The following is a 20,830-nucleotide window of genomic DNA, read 5'->3' on the forward strand; positions in this document are numbered from 1 at the left end:
AACAGACAAAAAGACAAAAGACAAAAAAAAAAAAAAAAAAATGCAAATCAAAACTACAATGAAGTATCACCTCACACTGGTCAGAATGGCCATCATCCAAAAGTCTACAAATAATGAAAGCTGGAAAGAGTGGGGAAAAGGGAATTTTCCTATACTGTTGGTGAGAATATAAATTTGAGCCACTATGGAAACAGTATGGAGGGGTTCCTTAAAAAACTAAAAATACAGTTACTATATGATCCAGCTATCCTAATTATGGAATATACCCAGAGAAAATTTTATTTTGAAGAGAAGATACATGCAACCTCAATATTCACAGCAGCGTTATTTACATTAGCCAAGACACAGAAGCAACCTAAATGTCCGTCGACAAATGAATCAATAAAAAAAGATGTGGTATTGCAGTTCTTGCTGTGGCACAATGGATCAGTGGTATCTCTAGAGTGATGGGATGCAGGGTCAATCCCCAGTCCAGCACAGTGGGTCAAGGATCCAGTGTTGCTGCAGCTGTGGTATAGGTCACAACTGTGGCTAGGATCTGATCCCTGGCCTGGCATCTCTATATGCCATAGGGTGGCCAAAATTTTTAATTTTTAAAAAAGAAGATTTGGTTTATATACACAATGGACTACTACTCAGCCATAAAAAAGAATGAAATAATGCCATTTGCAGCAACATGGATGGACTTAGAGATTATCATACAAGGTAATGTTAAGTCAGACAAAGACAAATATTGTATGATATATATGGAATCTAAAAAATAACACAAATGAATTTATTTACAAAATAGAAACAGACTCACAGACATAGTAAACAAACTTACGGTTACCAAAGGAGAAAGTGGAAGGGGGGTATAAATTAGGAATTTGGGATTAGAAGATACAAACTACTATGTATTAAATAGATAAAGAACAAGGTTCTACTGTACAGCACAGTAACTATATTTAATATCTTGTAATAAACTATAATGGAAAAGAATAAGAAAAACAGTATTTATGTATAACTGAATTACTTTACTGTACACTAGAAACACACATTGTAAATTAACCATACATCAATGTTAAAAAAAAGTTATTGGATCATTTTACATTCTCACTAGCCCTGTACATAAGTTAATGTGGCTTCATATCCCCAACATAACTTGGTATGGTCAATTATGTGCTTTTATTTTATTTTTTTTTTCTTTTCAACTATTCTAATGGTTTAAAACATTTCTAATGTCAAAATATCTCAATTTGCGCTCCTCTAATGATTAGCCATGTTGATTTTTTCACATGCTTAATGCCATTCATATGTCTCTATATAATCTTTTACACAATTTTTAATTGGGCTTTTTGACCTCTTATCATTGAATGGTAAGAGTTTGTTTTGTTTTGTTTTAAGGCCACACCGGCGGCATATGGAAGGTCCCAGGCGAGGGGACTAATTGGAGCTACAGCTGCTAGCCTACACCACAGCCACAGCAATATGGGACATGAGCTGTGAATTTTAATAGTTTTCACATCCTTACCTGCTAATTTTGTTATCTATTATTTCTGGTTCTAATTTTACTGATCAACATTTTTCCTGATTATGAGCTAAATTTTTCTGCTTTTTTTCATGTCAAGTAATTTTATTTGGATGCCAGACATTATGAATTTTATATTGTGAATGCTGGATTTTGTTTTTTTCTTTAAAGAGTGTCATATTTTGTTCATTCAGGAAGCTAAGTTGCCTGAAGATAATTTTTGAGGCTTTTAAAAAGATTTTTAGGACAGAAACAGAAAAGCGTTTCCACTACTACCTTTACCTTCCCTGGATATCCCTAAGAATCTCTCTCTTTTTTTTTTTTAAAGTCAATCAATTTTATTACATTTATAGTTGTACAATGATCATCACAACCCAATTTTATAGCATTTCCATCCCAAACCCCAACCTGTCTCCTCTGGAAACCATAAGTTTTTCAAAGTCTATGAGTCAGAATCTATTCTGCAAAGAAGTTCATTGTGTCCTTTTTTTAGGTGCCACATGTAGGTGATAGCATATGACATTGGTGTCTAACTTCACTTAGCATGACAAACTCCAGTTCCATCTATGTTGCTGCAAATTCTATCATTTCTTTCCTTTTAATGGCGAGTAATATTCCATCGTGTATATGTACCACATCCTCTTCATCCACTCCTCCGTCGATGGACTTTTAGGTTGTTTCCATGTCTTGGCTATTGTAAATAGTGCTGCAATGAACACTGGAGTACATGTATCTTTTCAAGTCATGGTTTTCTCTGGATAGATGCTCAGGAGTAGGACTGCTAGATCAAATGCTAATTCCAGTTTTAGTTTTCTGAGGAATCTCCATACTGTTTTCCACAGTGGTTGCACAAATTTACATTCTCACCAACAGTCTAATAGGGTTTCCTTTTCTCCACACCCTCTCCAACATTCATTGTTTGTATATTTTTTGATGATGGCCATTCTGGCTGGTGTAAGGTGGTACCTCATAGCAGTTTTGATTTGCATTTCTCTAGTAATTAGTGATGCTGAACATCTTTTTATATGTTTTTTGGCCATCTGTAAGTCTTCTCTGGAGAGCTGTTTGTTTAGATCTCCTGCTCATTTTTTGATGGGGTTGTCTGTTTTTTTGGTATTGAGCTGCAGGAGGTGTTTTATCAATTTTGGAGATCAATCCCTTGTCAACAAGTCACTTTATTATTTGCAAATATTTTCTCCCATTCTGTGGGCTGTCTTTTGGTTTTGTTTAGGAATTCCTTTGCTGTGCAGAAACTTTTAAGTACAATTAGGTCCCATTTATTTATTTTGGTCTTTACTGTCATTACTCTAGGTGGTGGATCTGAGACGATACTGCTGTGGTTTATGTTGGAGAGTGTTCAGCCTCTGTTTTCCTCTGAGAGTTTTTATACTATCCAGTCTTATATTAGGTCTTTAATGCATTTTGAATTTATTTTTGTGTATGGTATTAGGAAGTGTTCTAATTTTATTCTTGTACATATAGCTGTCCAGTTTTCCCAGCACCACTTACTGAAGGGCCCGTCTTTTCTCCATTGTATATTCTTGCCTCCTTTGTCATAGATACAGTTGACTGTAGGTGTGTGGGTTTAATTCTGGGCTCTCTATCCTGTTTCACTGATCTATAATTCTGTTTTTGTGTCAGTACCGTACAGTTTTGATGACTGTAGCTTTGTAGTATAGTCTGAAGTCAGGGAGACTGATTCCTCCAGCTCCATTTTTCTTTCTCAGGATGTCTTCAGCCATTCTGGGTCTTTTGTGCTTCCATACAAACTTTAACATATTTTGTTCTAGTTCAGTGAAAAATGTCCTTGGTAATTTGATAGGGATTGCACAGAATCTGTAGATTGTCTTGTGTAGTATAATCATTTTGATAATACTGACTCTTCCTATCCAAGAGCAGAGATAATTATTCTATGTGTATGTACAATATTTTGAAGTATTGCTTCATATATGTAGTTCTCTAATTACTCAGAATTCATTTTTATGAATCTAACTTCATCCCAAGCACCACTTCATCTCAATTGATTAGTAAGGCTACATTTATGTCTCATGAAATCCCAATATGTAGTCTGGATTTTTTAAAATTGACACTTTACTGAGACATAATTTCCTACCATAAAATTTACTCATTGTAAACATTCAATCCAATAATTTTAGTATATATAGAGACGTAAAATCATCTCCACAATCTAATTTGAGAACTTGCCATCACCTCCAAAAGAAATCTTGTGCCATTTAGAGTCTCCTTATCCCTATCCCTATCCCCAGGTACTGATTAATCCACTTTCTGTCTCTGTAAGTTTGCCTTTTCTGGATATTTCAAATAAAATCATGTAATATGTGCTCTTTTGTGTCTGGCTTCTTTCACTAAGTATAATGCCTGTGAGGTTCATCTATGTTGTAGCACATATTAGTACTTTACTACATTTGTATATCCATTTGACAGCTGATGGAACTTTGGGTTGTTTCCACTTTTTTTTTTTTTTGTCTTTTTGCTATTTCTTTGGGCTGCTCCCACGGCATATGGAGGTTCCCAGGCTAGGGGTCTAATCGGAGCTGTAGCCACTGGCCTACGCCAGAGCCACAGCAACGTGGGATCCGAGCCGCGTCTGCAACCTACACCACAGCTCACGGCAACACCGGATCCTTAATCCACTGAGCAAGGGCAGGGACCAAACCCACAACCTCATGGTTCCTAGTCGGATTCGTTAACCACTGCGCCACGACAGGAACTCCTGTTTCCACTTTTTTGATTACTGTTAACAATGCTGCTATGAACATCTGTGGATATATATTTTCATTTCTATTGGGTAGGAACATGGAAATGACATTTCTGGGTCATACGGTACTTCTACATTTAACATTTTAAGAAAGTGTCAAACTGTTTTCCAAACTAGCTGGACCATTTTATATTCCCACCAGCAATTTCTCTATACTCTTACCAACATTTGCTTTTTCAATTACAACTATATTAGTAAGAAGCGGTATTTCATTTTCCTAGTGACTGATGATATTGAGTATCTTTTTATGTGCTTACTGGTTATACACATATGTTCTTCAGTGAAATGTCTATTCAAATCCTTTGCTTACTATTTAATTGGGTTATCTGTCTTTTCATTATTGGGCTATAAAAGTTCTTATGAATATAGGTCCCTTAACAGATATATGAGCTATCCACAAATATTTTCTACAAGTCTTTGGGTTGTCTTTTTACTTTCTTGATAAATGTGTTTTGACACACAGAAGTTTCTAACTTTAAGTCCAAATTATCAACCTTTTTTTATGGATCTATTTTTAGGTTCTCCATTGATCTCTCTGCCTACTCCTAAGTGAATATAACAATGTGTTAGGGATAACTATTTATGATTTTTAAAAATGTTCTTAATGCTACTTAATAACTTTAATAGCAAAAGCCTACGATCATTTATTGGAGTTATTCTTACTTATCATATTTTTTATAGCCAACTAAAAATGTTATTTAAAAAAGTGCTTCTTTTTGGTGTACATGGATTTGGCCAATTTATATCCAAGTGAACTTCCTAACTCTTCTAACAGTTTTTTGTCTTTTTAGGGCTGCACCTGCGGCATATGGAAGTTCCCAGGCCAAGGGTCAAATCAGAGCTGTAGCTGCTAGCCTACACCACAGCCATAGCAGAGCTAGACTGGAGCCATGTCTGCGACCTTCACTACATCTCATGAATCCTTAGCCAACTGAGCAAGGCCAGGGATCGAAGCCACGTCCTAATGGATACTGGGTTCATTACAGGTGAGCCATGGCAGGGACTCTTCTAACAGTTTTAACAATATATCTACAGATTCTCTTACATTTTTATATACAAACACCTGTGGAAAACCACAATTGTAATTCCTCTTTCCAATCATTGTGCCTTTCCCCTCCCTTAATTTTATCACTTTGTCTAAGTCCTCCAGTTAATGTTGAACAGAATGGTAATACCCTAAATTATATGAATTAAGAAGAAAGGTGACAATTATAGCACACTTCACATCCAAAACTATGCAGCTCAGGAGACAATGGAGTGGCACCTTTAAAGTGCTGAAAGAAACTATAAATCCAGAATTCTATATTTAAGAAAAATATCTTCCAAAAATCAAGGTTATAAAATAGGAATTTGTGTCTACAGGGCTTCTCAGAAAGGCAAGACAGTGGTAAGAAAAGTAATAACATATCTATAGAGAGGGGTCAACAAATAATTTACAAAGTGTGGGAAAAGTTCTTTAAATACAGGAAAAGATTTTACAATTTAGTATGATGATGTTAAAAGTGTATTTATGAAATCCCTTTCTCAAAGGTGTTCAGCTATTCAGCTTGCTTTGAAAATTATATGTAATTAATCACTGCTCCAGGGTAATATACAGTCCCTTTCCAAATTAAGAGAATTTGCTGTGGAGGAGGCACAGATTGGGAAAAATATAAATGTATTTTTCATCTATCCACTCAAACTCTTTTTTGGGGATGTTTTTTAGTTTGTCAATGCCATAATATTTGAAAAAATATGAAGGTGAAATTAAGACATGAGGCAAAAACTGAAAGATTAATTATCAGAAGACCTGTATTATAAGAAATGTTAAAGGAAATTCTTCAGGCAGAAGAATATGTTACCACCCAGATATCTGGATCTACACAAAGAAATGAAGATTCCTCCAAATTGGTTACCATGAAAGGAAATATAAAATAAATTTTCCCATCTGAGGGGACTTAATTAAACTTAAAAGTTTTTGCACAGCAAAAGAAACCATAAACGAAGCAAAAAGAAAATCCCCCGAATGGAAGAAAATATGCATAAACAAAGCGACCAACAAGGAATTAATCTCCAAAATATACAAAAAACTCTTGAAGCTCAGTATCAAAAAAACAAACAACCCAATCAAAACATGGGCAAAAGATCTAAACAGACACTTCTCCAAAGAAGACATACAGATGGCCAAACCCCCCCCCCAAAACCAAAACAAAAATGAAGCACATGAAAAAATGCTCAACAACACTAATTATTACATAAATGAAAATCAAAACTACAATGAGGTATCATCTCACACCAATCAGAATGGCCATCATTAAAAAGTCTACAAATAATAAATGCTGAAGAGGGTGTGGAGAAAAGGGAACCTTCGTATACTGTTGGTAGGAGAACAAGTTCCTCAAAAAACTAAAAACAGAGCTACTATATGATTCAGCAAACCCACTCCTGGGCAAATATCCAAAAAGATGAAAACTTTAATTTGAAAAGATAATATGCACCCCAATGTTCATAGCAGCACTATTTACAATAGCTAAGACATAGAAACAACTGAAATGTCTACCGACAGATGAATAATAAAGAAGGAGTGATACATACACAATGGAATGTTAGCCATCTGCAGCTCATGGATAGACCTAGGAATTATCATACTAAGTGAAATAAGTCAGACAGAGGAAGACAAATATCATATGGTATCAATTATGTAGAATCTAAAAGATAATACAAATGAATTTATTTATAAAATAGAAACAGATTCATAGACATGGAAAACAACTTATGGTTACCAAAGGGGAAAGGGGAAGGAATAAATTAGAACTATGGGATTAACTGACACATAGTACTATATATAAAAGATATAAACAACAAAGATTTACTATATAGCATAGGAAAGTTTTCATTTTCATCATTTATCATTGATATCCAAATTAAAATCTCAAGAAAACATCACTGCACACCTATTAGAATGGCCAAAAAGATACTGCTAATACCACATTCTGGTAAGGATGCACAGCAACTTAATTTCTTATAAATTACAGGAAGGAATGCAAAGTGGAACAGCAACTCTAGAAAACAGTTTGACAATTTCTGATAAGCTAAACACACACTACCACATGATCCAACAGTTTCACTCCTACATATTTATACAACAGAGATGAAAACTACATTTATACAAAAATCTGTACAAAGGTCTTCATAGAGTTTCAGTCACAATTATCCAATTCAACTGTTGAATGGATAAACCACATGATACAAGAGAATACCATGCAGCAAAAGGAATAAACTACTGATACATGCAACGACACAAGATATATCTCAAATGCATGTCCTTAAGTGAAGGAAACCAGACTCAAAAGTATACACTATGTGATTCCATTTACATAACACTTGGAAAAAACAAAACTACAGGGTTAAAAGGAGATCAATGGTTGCTAGTACTAGCCTGAGTATGGGTAAGGAGATGACTACCAAAGAGCATAAAGGAATTTTGGGGGATGAAACAACTGTATTTATTGTATCTTGATTATTGAGGAGCTGGCTGTTCAACTGTTTGTGTGTCAGAACTCATAATTATACTCTGTAAATTATACCTTAATAAACCTGACCAAAAGCTTTTAATATGGTATAACAGATATTTCTGAAGCAGAGAAAGGTGAAAGTTATCATTGAGAACTAGATGAACTGTGAGATTAGACAGTTTGATGTGTTATCCACAAGAAAAATAAAGTCAACACGAATGATGTCAGGGTGTAAAGATGGAAGATGAAAATTAGATGTCACAGTCATCAATGAATATGGAAAGGTAACTTAGCTTTCTGCATGCTCGTGGCACACTAAAAATCCCATGATATTCAGCAATAAAGACCCTTTCGTACAGAAGTAGAACAATGATTTGAAAGCAAAAGTAGGATACAAGTATACATGAAAAACTATTTCAAAAAAAGTCTGACACTAGAAGAATAAGAAGACAAAAATAAGGACAATGTTATACGATCACATGAATATGAGATTTTACAGGAGAGTTCAGATGATCCTAATTCCTTCTCTGACAGGTGAAATCAACTTCTACCTGTACAGTCAATCCTCTACTCTAGTCAGGTGTTCTTATCCTGTCTCAACTCCATTCCCCAAACACTCTCCATTCCCTATGTCTCTTTAGGCCTCCGCTTCTTGTTCTCCATTCCTTCTTTTGTCTACTCAAACCCAGGTCTTCTAAGAAAGCATCCCTAATCAAACCATTCTTCATTAATATCTATTTGTCTTTAAATGCCTCTTTTACGTATTTAGCCACGCAACTTAAATATCTAAATTAGGAGTTCTCACTGTGGCTGTAGGCAATTGATTAAGGATCTGGCATTGTCTCTGTGGCACTGCCAGTCTGATCCCCAGACTGGTGCAGTAGATTAGGGATTGGGTGTCACTGTAACCGTGGTATAGGTCTCAGATGGGTCTCAGATTCAATCTCTGGCCTGGAAATTTCCATATGCCATGGGTGCAGCCAAAAAAGGATGGGTGGATGGATGGAAAGATGGATGAGATAAACAGATAAACTGTATTAATGAAGCTTTTCCAACCCCAAATGTAGCTAAATTCAACTGAGTTCAGGAAAGTGGGGTTCTGGTTTCCTGAATTTTAATTAACTTTTATTTATTTTTTATTTTTTTAGTCTTTTTATCTTTTTAGGGCTGCACTCACAGCATATGGAGGTTTCCAGGCTTGGGGTCCAACTGGAGCTGGAGCCACCGGCCTATACCACAGCCACAGCAACTCAAAATCTGAGCCGCCTCTGTGACATACACCACAGCTCATGGCAACATGGGATCCTTAATCCACTGAGCAAGGCCAGGGATCGAACCTGTGTCCTCATGGATGCTAGCTGGGTTAGATAACCGCTGAGCCATGATGAGAACTCCTTAATTACCTTTTAAATTTGAATATTTGAAATCAGAACTATCTTGAAAAATCTATTGTTTACATAAGCCACAAAGTGGTACTCTAATATTTGGCATCTTAATCTATCCCATGACAGCCTTATATTGCTGGATAGATTAACAAAACCCAAAACAAACAGAAACCAAAAAAAAAAAAAAAAACTTACCTCTCTTTAGAACATTCATCAAGATCTTTGTTTAGGAAATTACAGTCACTAAATCTATTACAAATAGGCAAGAAGAAGAATGTGTCTTTTGTGCCTTCCCTAGAACAAAAGGCCCTGGGCAAAAATCCGAAGTCTCTGTCCTCCCTTACAAAAAAATCACATTTTCCTTTCTTATGTTCTCTTTGACTCACTAATACCATTTCTGAAGGTCTAAACTTAACACTGAAACTAATCTCTCCTCATCCTGGTCAAACAGAAGTATATCCAAACTAATGATTACAGAAGTGAAACATAGCATGTGATAGTGAGACATGAGGAGAAGTGGGTAACTAAAGCAGAGCAGAGGTAAAATGTACTGATAACAATATAAAAACCTGAGTGAGGGTAAGTGCCCTTCCGATGCTTTCTGTGTTCCCCACTCTGTTTATCATAACGCTGATTATTAAAGTTGATTTGACAGGCAGAAATTTAATACTGTATTTTTGTAATGGAAATACACTTGACACAACACTTTTCTACTTATAAATTTACCTTCAGATAAATTCTTGAGTTGCTAGATTCAATTCTATGTTTTAAAATCTAATTAAATGTATGCAATTATCATTCAAGCAGCAAATCTGAGAACTCTGACCTACATAACATACAAACTGACTATCTTTTCCTAAGGTCACAGTTATTTAACGGAGTGCTTTTTCAGTCGGTACTTGGACAATACATTTAAGCGCATCTTTACTTTCACGGTGGTAAATCCATGCACCACAAACATAAAACTACATACAAATTTCAGTACTTGTACCTTCTAAAATCCTGATTTCAAACAATGACTCCTTAAATTTAAATGTAATAAACATTAAGGCAAAAGGCAAGAATTCAGACCTTGGAGTTGGAAGAGGAAAAGAAAAGGTGATGTCAGGGAAGGTTTTCCAGAAATGAGGACACCCAAACTGAGTCTTAATGGAACAATGAGAATTGGCTAGGCAAACCGAGGAAGGCCACATTACGCATTGAGCAAAGGAGAGCAGCCTGCATAAAGAGAAGGAAGAGAAAGCTTAAAATGCTCAGGTACAACACCATGTAACAGAAATTTGCGTGATGTTAGAAATGTTCTGTACTTGTGCTGTCCGACACAGGAGAAGAACTGATTTTTAAATTTTATTAAGTTTTAATTAATTTAAACAGCTTGTCTAGAAGGTGAAAAAAGTATGGCAAAAGTAAAGAATATGATGTGAAAGAAGGGCAATATAAAAGGTTGGAGAGATACCCCCGACATGGATCCTGAAGGACCTAGAGCATTTTGCCAAGTAGTTAATTTTTATCCTGAAAGCCAGAATGAGAAATGGTTGGCATTTGAGCAGTTAAGAGACAGAACTAGCTTTGCATTCAGAAAAGATCATTCAATCAACACCTAGCACATAGATTAACATGGGGAAAGAGCAATAGAGCAATATTGCCATTGCTTTGTTTGGTTACACAAATACAGCAGAGAGAAAACAAGAACATAAATTCACGCAGAAGTTTACCTAAGAAAAAGAAAATGGATTTCAGCCATATAATACAATTACATGAAAAAAATAAATAGTGACATAGTCTCATTACTTTAGGGTGGAAGTGAGAGGGGTAAAGATTTCTAGCTTGAAAAACTGAGTGAAAAAACATTCACTGAGGGAGTTCCCTGATGGCTCAGTAGGTTAAGGATCTGGTGTTGTCACTGCTGTGGTACGGGTTTGAGCCCTGGCATGGGAACTTCTGCATGCAGTGGGCAAGGCCAAAAGAACAAAACAAAACAAAATTCACTGGGACAGAAAATCCATAAAGTGTTTCTTTTTTTTTTTTTATCTTATATGACTGGTAGATATAAAAGTTCACTTTTGGATATGCTAACTTGGGTATGTGGGCATAAATCAAAAACATCTGGAGGTAGAAACACAGATTTACAGATCATCAGTACATGGATGGAAGATAGAGTCTCATTTTCTAACTAAAACAGGTTTTCATCAAATATCAGAATCAAAATACTTTAAAACTACCATTTCAAAAATTTTTTTCTATTTTAGTTGCTAGTATTGTAATGACATTACTGTTTTTACCACAAGTATTCAGTATTTCAGTACAAAATAAAAGCAAAGCTAGTTGTCATCTGGTACCATATTATCTGAAACATCCCCAGGAAGCCCTCCAACACTTAAACCCTAGAAAAAGCCACATTGTATCCCATATACATAAAGTTGTTCCTTCTGCCTACAATACAATCTAACCTCCATTCTTGCCCCCATTTATAAACATGTTTAGATAACTCCTACTCATTCTTAAAATCTTCATTTTAAAAATCAATGAAACACTAAAACTTCTAGAAGAAAACATGAAGAAAAAAGCTCCTTAACATCAGTCGTGGTGATAATTTTTTTGGATATAATATTAAAAGCACAGGCAACAAACGTAAAATTAAACACGTGAGACTACATTAAACTAAAAAGCTTCTGCACAGCAATGGAAACCAACAAACTAAAAAGGCAACCTATGGAAAATATTTGTAAATGATGCATCTGAGAAAAGGTTAACATCCAAAATATATAAAGAACTCACACAAATCATGGAGTTCCCGTCATGGCTCAGTGGTTAACGAATCTGACTAGGAACCCTGAGGTTGCAGGTTCGATATCTGGCCTTGCTCAGTGGGTTAAGGATCCATCATTGCCGTGAGCTGTGGTGTAGGTCGCAGACGCAGGTTTGATCCCTTAACCAGCACAGTGGTTAAAAAATCTGGCGTTGCCACTGCTACAGTGTAGGTGGCAACTGCAGCTCGATTCTGATCCCTGGCCCAGGAACTCCATATGCCTAGGGTAGACCAAAAAAGAAAGGAAAAAAAAAAAAAAAAAAAAAAAAAAACAACTGGACAGAGGAACTGAACATATATTTCTCCAAAGAAGATATAAAAATGGCTAACATTCATGAAAAAGTGTTCCACATCACTAATCATGGGGAAATGTAAATCGCCTCACACCTATTAAGATGGATGTCATCAGAAAGACAAGAGATAAGTACTGCAGAGGGTATGGAAAAAAGGGAACCCTTGTACACTGTTGGTGGAGAATGTAAATTGGTGTGGTCACTATGGAAAACAGTAAGGAGGGTTCTCAAAAAACTAAAAACTGAACCACCATATGATCCAGTAATTCCACTTCTGGGTATATATCCAAAGGAAACAAAATCACTATTTCAAAGAGGTATCTGTACCCTTATGTTCACTGCAGCATTATTCACAACAGCCAAGAATGGAAACGACCTAAGTATCCATCATGGAAAAATGGATAAAGAAGATGTGGTACATACAGACGACAGAATATTATTCAGTCATAAGAAAAAAAGGAAATACAGCCATTTGAAACAAAATGGATGAATCTAGGGGACATTCTGCTAAGTGAAATTAGCCAGACAAAAACAAGTACTGTATGATTTCACTTATATGTGGAATCTGGAGGGAAAAAAAGACAAACTCATAGAAACAGAAGGTAGACTAGGTGGTTGTGAGAGAATGGAGTATTAGGGGAGATGAAGTGAGGCTAGTAAAAGAGTATAAGCCTTCCATATTAGATGAATAAACTCTGAGGAGCTTGTTGTTTTATGTACTTGAAATTTGCTAAGCAAGTAGATTTTAAGCTTTCTCATCACACACTAAAAACTAAAAACAAATAAGTCAGCCATATGAGGTGACAGACTGTATTAATTAACCTGATTGTAGTAATCACTGCACATAGTATACATATGTCAAATCATCACATGTATACTTTAAATATATTCCATATTATTTGTCAATTAAACCTCAATAAAGCTGGGAGGGAAAGAATCACTGCCTCAAATTTAAAGCTTCACCTAATCTAATCTAGCTTTCGACTAGATTAGACCCATTGTTACATGCTTTATTTTGTTTAATATTCCCTTTGGAGCACCTATTACAATTCTAATTAATCATGTATAATTTTTTAATGTCTCTTCCCAACTAATCAATTATTCATCAAACAAATATCTTCATGCCTACAGGTGTTCTAGAAGCTGGGGAAACATCAGTGAGCCAGAAGAGATAAGAATTCTGCCCTTCACTCAAATCTGGGGAAGAAGAGTGATAAATAAATCTTTATTTGATATTTTTATTTGATAAATGCCACAAAATTTTATAAGCTCCAAAAAGGATGAGTTCATGTCATCTTGCTTGCTATAATAGCCCTAGTATCTGGCCCATGTAAGGCATTCAAATATTTGTTGAATCAATGTTTGAAAGAAAATTTTCACTCTGAAACCAAAGACATTCTCAAAACAATTTTAAGAAACACAGCCCAATCTGTAAATTAAAACTTGATAATTATCTTTCCCCTGGCAAGCATTTTTCTGAAATTCATAGTCATTTACTTATTATATCCTACCTTGTTTAAGAAGAATCCATGTCCTGAATTTGTACCTGTATACTTAGGTCGGAATAAAATCTAATTCAGATACCTGAATTTTAAGTTACTCTTACAAAGATATAACACTAGAATATCCATATTTTACAGCACTGACAATATCTCATTTCAAGAAAGCCTAATACATAAAACAACTAGATTTATACACAAATGAAAAAAATGGGATAGTATACTTTAAGAAGAAACCTAATCATTTAAACAGAAGGTTTGCTGAGCATTTAAAACACAAAAAAACTTAATGTGCAACTTTTATGAAAGACATCCAGTACATAAAGCATATCTGACTCCTACAGTGAAATAACTTACAGAAAGTAGACAATGAAGACTTCATAGAAGAACTGACAGCAAATGAAAAATATATACCTCTAGGATGGAGGAAAGGAAATAGGACCAGTAAAAGACAGATAAGAATTTCATCTGTCACATTTTATTTTTATTTCTTAAGATGCAAGGTACTTGAATATACATTATATCACTCTGTAAATTTTTTGTAGGCCTGATACAGTTCGAAAGTTGAAAAAATGTTGTATGGTTTTAAACAGTAAATTTGTTACCTTAAAGATTTACCTCTACTAAACATTATTTTCAGCAGTACAGAAAATGTAAAATTTACTGGAGTATCTCTGATTATCAAGGCTCTTATAATGGATACTGAAATCACTGTCCTAATCAACTTTCACCATTTAAAAGAACAGACAACTATACTAATTCTGTTTAAAACTCTTCAATGGATTTCCACTGCTTATAGGATGAATCATAAATATTTTAGGATAGCATATACGACTTACCTGATATAGCCCCTGCCTATTCTCCAACCTCATTTTATACAACTCCATCATAATTATAGGCTACTTATAAGAAACAAAAGTATGTTATTTACAAATCTGAGCTTTGCATATAGTTGTCTGTCTGAAATGTTTTTCTCCCATCTTTGTTCACCTGTCAAGTGTCCTGTCTTCCAAACTAACTTAGAACATGTTCTTCCAACTTTTTGTGTTCAGAAAACAAAAACCTAGTACACAAAAATACTGTCCAAATGGTATGAGACTTTTCCAATCTTACTTGTCAGAATTCAATTTTACTAGCACCTCATTCTCCAAGCATGTTCATATCATAACCTGAGCCTTTTTTTTTTTTTTTTTTTTGGATTGAGAAAGGGAACTAGAATGTTTAGCAAGTTGACAAGGACATTATTGCCTTTGTACTAACCTCAGGATATGTCACAGTGACTCACCTAATAAACGCAGCTGACAAAGGATTTGGCTGAAGGGAGAGGCTATCTATTCTTAACAATACAGTGCTTTTTAAATAAAGAAGTAGAGAGTTTTAAAATAATAAAAAAGATGACTAATATAAAAATGACCATTTGTGGCAAACAGTATTTTTAGAGAAGACTAAAACAGGTGACAAAGTCTTTATGCAAGTCAACATTTTTGTTAAACTCCTAATACTAATAAACAACTGTCTTTTAAGGTCATAGTTTAATGGAGATGAAAGACAAAGAGCAGACAAGCTCAATAAATATTATACAGAATGCCTGAGATGAGTAAGAAAAGAGAGCCAAAGCCAACGAGGAAGTGAGAAGAATAAGATGGTAGAAGGTACATTATTTTTATTGTTTAATTTTGGAGGGGTAGGGTGTTAGTAATGAATGGCGTGGTAGCTATTAATTTCTGAGAAGATTAATTCAAGATGAAAAGGGCTAAAAATGAAAACATTCTTACAAATTAAGGAAATAACACTTAACTATAAAGTACAAGAGAAGAAACTTGCAAAAGTAACCAGCTTTTAAGACACAAGTAACTCAAAAACAAAACAGACTATAAACTCTGGTTTATCTCAATGGTTTAACTCTACCTGAATTCTTAATTCTACAAAACGAAGTCCTTTTCAAAGCCACAAGGGGATAGTAGCAGCAGAGAGTCTATGTTCCTTGAACTCTCACAACTCACTTTTGATACACTCTATCATTCATAAATTTACTGTCTTGGCTTCAAATGTCTTTTGGCTATGTTAAAAACTCAATACCAACTTCAAAGGGAAAATAATATCATTTGCCACAAATAAAGTTATTAAATATGCCACAAATAATAAGGAAAATTTCCAAAAACAGTTTGCACAAGAGCTGAACAGCAGAATGTAAAGTACAAAACGGACAACCTAGATGTCTGATAAATTAAAAAATTTCAACATAACTTGATAACAATTAATTTTAAGGTAACCCTAAACAACTAACTGAAGAGAATAAAACAAAAGCAGAGGGTATGTTATCCAATTTCCATTAAATTTATGCTTATTTATTTTTTAGCTGTGAAAGGGTAAATGTATTAAAAAAGCTCATTCACTTGACTCTTATTTAACTAGTCAGTGGGTGCCAAGAAAATGGAGAAGGAGAAAACATATTTTTTCCTCTGCCATACACACACACACTCTGAACTTAGTGGGAAACATAGCATAAATGTTTATGACAAAGGAAGGAGAGAGTGATATCAGGGTATACAGAAGGATATCAAATCCAAACTTGGAAGGCTATGAAAAGCTTTAATTCTAATTAGCTAAAATGCAATAGAAAAATAACCCAGAAGTTGAATCAAAATTAAAAATGTATCACATATAAGAATGTTCGGAGTTCCCTTCGTGGCTCAGCGGTTAAACCCGACTAGGATCCCCATGAAGATGCAGGTTCGATCCCTGGCCTCTTGGGGTGAGTTAAGGATCCAGCATTGCTGTGAGCATTGGTATAGGTCACAGACATGGCTCAGATCCCGTGCTGATGTGGCTGTGGCATAGGCCAACAGCTGTAGCTCTGATTCAACCCCTAGTCTAGGAACTTCCATACGCCACAAAGCAAAAAAAAAAAAAAAAAAGAACGTTAACTGTATTTTGGGGGGCTTTTTGCCTTCTTTTTTTAAAAAAACAATTTTGATTATAGTTGATTTACAACTGTTCTATCAATTTCTGCTGTACAGCAGTGACCCAGTCATACATATACATACATTCTTTTTCTCATATTTCATCATGTTTCATCACAGTAACACCAGTCAGAATGGCTTATCATTAATAAGACTACAAATAACAACTGCTGGAGAGGGTGTGGAGAAAAGGGAACACTCCTGCATTGCTGGTAGGAATGTAAATTGGTACAACCACTATGGAAAACAGTATGGAGGTTCTTCAGAAAGCTAAATATAGAACTACCATATGATCTAGCAATCCCACTCCTGAGTATATTATCCAAAGCTTTCATTCAAAAAGATACATGTACCTGTATGTTCACTGTATTGTTTGTAAGAGTGTAAACTGGAAACAACCAAAAATAGTTCAAAACAGACTAGATTAATAAATTATCACATATTTACATATAGGAATATTATAGAGCAATGAAAATGAATAAACTGTATTGATAGGAGACCTCATGAATGAATCTCACAAAGGTAGTGAGTTAAAGAGGCTATACACAAAGAATAAAAGCTATATAATTCCATTCAAGCAAAGTTTCTCAAAATAGGTGAAAATAATTTATGGTATTAAGAAGTTAGAATATTATTCGTGCATGAAAAGGGGAGAGATTAGTGATGAAGAGGGGTTATGAGGTGACTTCTGGGGGGTTCTATTTCTTGATCTGGTGGTGATAAGAGAATGCTCATTTTGTTCACTGACTTGTAAGCTTATGATCTATATCTTTTCTCCACATAGTTATATTTAAAAAAAAAAAGTTTACAAAAAGAAGAAATGAATAGAAACTAATGATAATCTAGGAGGAAAAAATAAATATGCAAAAGCCCAAAGGCACAATGCTTGAGGATCCAAAAAGGGTTCAGCACGGCTCCTCTGTAAAATGTTAACTACGATACCTACATTCAAGACTATTTTGAGAATTAAAGGACAGAGTATGTGTAAAGCACATATCTGGCTCAGATATTAATAGGTGTTTAATAAATGTTAGCTGCTATTATTATACTATCACTGTGCTGATGCAGCTCCTGATGGTAGTGCCTAAGGCAGAACGACAGACAAAAAGACTAAAGAACAGAGGCAGTAGGTTATGCTGGGCTTTTCTAAACCATACTGTGAAGTCAGACTTTATTCTAAGATGGTGGGAAAACACTGAAGGATTTTACAGAGCGTGCTATGGTCATATTTGAGTTTAGGAAAATTATCCAAGGAAAGAAAACGTGAAGCTTAAAAAAAGGATTTAAGAAGAAAGAGGCTGTCAACAAATCATGTAAACAAAGAATTCAGACTTTATTCTAAGATGGTGAGAAAACATTGAACAATTTTACAGAGAGTGCTATGGTCATATTTGAGTTTAGGAAAATTATCCAAGGAAAGAAAACGTGAAACTTAAAAAAGGATTTAAGAAGAGGCTGTCAACAAATCATGTAGACAGGTCCAGTAAAAAGAAAGGAAGAATAAAAATAAGCACTGATTTGAAAATTAATATGTAACAACTTTTGAGATAATAGTTTATAACTTTCTAAAGCTTACACAGCTAATAAATTAAAAGTACTCCAAATTCATAATTTACTATAAAAATCTCAATTTAATACTTTTTATATAATTGTAAAAGCACACAAATGTCAACAAGACATTCTCTTCAACTACTAATTAAACTAAAAACATTTTTAAAAATAGTCTCCTAGAATCATCAAAATTATTATTACTAAGGACAAATTTTACAAATCTGTGTGTGTATACCTATATATACATCTGTCTCTATAAATTTCTATCCATATTGCCTAAAATTCAGATTTCCTAAGTCAAAGATGAATTTGATGTGGATCTGAATAAATACCCAAAACAAAATTTTAAGTAACAAATTGTCATGAGTGCTAACAAATACTGTAACATTAATGTGAAAATATTTTTAGTAAGGTATTGTTATTTCAAAAACAACCAAATAAGATGAACGCTCTAAGACACTGTGAAACATCAGTTACATCACTGCTAATTCAATGGTTCTACAAGATTAAGAACAATGAATTGCTCTTCAACATATGCAATGAATCTATTAATAAGCAGTTCCTTTTTTGATTTGCTTGATAAATATAAAATGTCAGATAGATCCAAGATAGCAGCAAAGGTTTATAGGTTTTACAGCTATTCAAACAGCAGAACAAAAAGTTGGGGGAGAGAAAACAAAAGAAAAGGGAAGAGCTTCTGGGGTCTAGAACTCAATTTTTCTGGCTCATAACCAAACCATATACAACCAAAAATAGTTTGTATTAAGCCTAAAAGCAAGCAGTAAGATATCACAAATGTCATGATACTCTTCACAACTGGCATAAATCCACAGCTACCACAACAAAATATGTTATCTGGCTTTACTCACATTAGAACAAGGAATGGATTGACTGCTGAATTCAGACAACCAACATCCATTTTGTTCTAATAAAAAAATTTTATATTAAAAATTAGTCCAGAATCTACAATATTATCATTGCTAAAGCTGGGACACAGAAATATGGAGATTCATTATGTTTTATTCTTTTTTATATATTTAGAATTTCCCATAATGACTTTTATAAATTATTCCTAAGCTTTCCAATATTCCCCTGGGAAAGCTACTTTTGATTTCCCCAAAGAAAGAACCATCAGTGTTTGCAGAGGGTTGGCATAAAACAGAGAACTGAAATAGTAAATTTACTGAGTGGAATGTGGAAAGTGGCATTCCTGTGAACCCCACCACTTGAGAGCTAACTAACAAAAAAGTCAATTGATATCTAATTAAATACGAGAATAAGGACTAATTCCTTAAGGTAAAAAACATTCACAAAAGGGCTTCAAGTCAATTTCTGTACTCTCATGGTTTCTGCCACATTGCAACTTTGGAGTATGCTATAATAATTTTCAAAAAAAGCAAAATATACCAAACTTCCCTGCTTTTGCCTCAGGTGCAAAACGAAGTCATTGTTGAGAATAGAGCAAATACCTCATCAGATGTTGTTTGAATCATATAGTTAAACTAAAAAGAACTGGAGCAGAATAGGAGAAACTATTAAATATTTTCGCAGTAATCCAGGCCAAAAAAAAATAAGACTGACTTAGAATGGAGTGGAACTGGGGGAGAAAAGATGGCTTAAGGCATACATAATAAATAATAATTGGTGAACTGAGTACTGGAGAGGAGACGGAGAGTAAGTGAAAGATGACTTGCAGATTTCTGATTTGTGAAACTAGGTACAACGAGATGAAGAAAATCAGAAGAACAGATCTGGTATTTGGTAGAGGGAGATCAAGAGTTCAGTTTTAGATAATGCTATATTTGGGATACCTGAAAGACATACAACTGGAAAGAGAGCAAGTAAATCAAATATAAAAAAAGCAGGCTTATAACTGAGAGGAGACAGAAAAAAATGAAGATTGAGAAAATGTTTTAGAGTTTCACTTAAAGAAGTAATCATTATACGGCAAAGCTATAATGAACCATGCTGCATTCACTCTACCAACTTCAACACAATTTGTGAAAACTGACAAGGTGGTCTTCCCAAATTACTTATGTTTATTATAAAGTTATTTACATATCAAACAAAAAATATAACATAAAATTACTAAGTATACCTACACTATGTTTTCCTCACAGATAATAAGGGATAAAATTTTGGGGAAAAAAACACCATACATATTATGATAATCAAGGTCTAAAGACATCTCTGTACCTACAAACGTATAGGTTCTTAAGAATACAAGAATGCAGAGGTGCCACATGATTCCTGCAGCAAAAGTTCTGATCTATACTCTACCACATTCCACTTTTTCCTTAGAGGTCTTGCTGTACATACTCTTACAACAACTGGATTATGGCAAACTAGCATACCCTAATATGTTGATCCTAGATATCAATATACTTAAATAGTGACCTTACTACTCAAAATGAAAACTGCTCTATATTCCATTTTGGATAATGATCCCACAATCTAATCAGACCTCTTACTTTTTAAATATTTTATTTTTGGCCACATGTGTGGCATACAGAAGTTCCTAGGCCAGGCTTCAAATCCACACACCACAGC

At 34.5% G+C, this 20,830-nt stretch overlaps 1 protein-coding gene across 11 annotated transcripts in view; it reads right to left on the bottom strand.

The window, feature by feature from the left end:
• LCORL (ligand dependent nuclear receptor corepressor like) overlaps window positions 1–20,830 on the bottom strand; it is a 162,493-nt gene that overhangs the window by 125,539 nt on the left and 16,124 nt on the right. For 2 of the 11 annotated variants that reach the window (XM_021100295.1, XM_021100298.1), the window contains exon 1: window positions 9,361–11,935. The exons of the other annotated variants lie outside the window; for them this stretch is intronic. In XM_021100295.1, coding sequence (XP_020955954.1) covers window positions 9,361–9,379 — 19 coding nt within the window. In that variant the 5' untranslated portion in view covers window positions 9,380–11,935. Of the gene's footprint in view, window positions 1–9,360; window positions 11,936–20,830 lie in introns of those variants that run through there. 11 annotated transcript variants of the gene reach the window in all.

The sequence above is a fragment of the Sus scrofa genome, chromosome 8 (genome assembly GCF_000003025.6).
Source record: "Sus scrofa isolate TJ Tabasco breed Duroc chromosome 8, Sscrofa11.1, whole genome shotgun sequence".
Lineage (NCBI taxonomy): Eukaryota > Metazoa > Chordata > Mammalia > Artiodactyla > Suidae > Sus > Sus scrofa.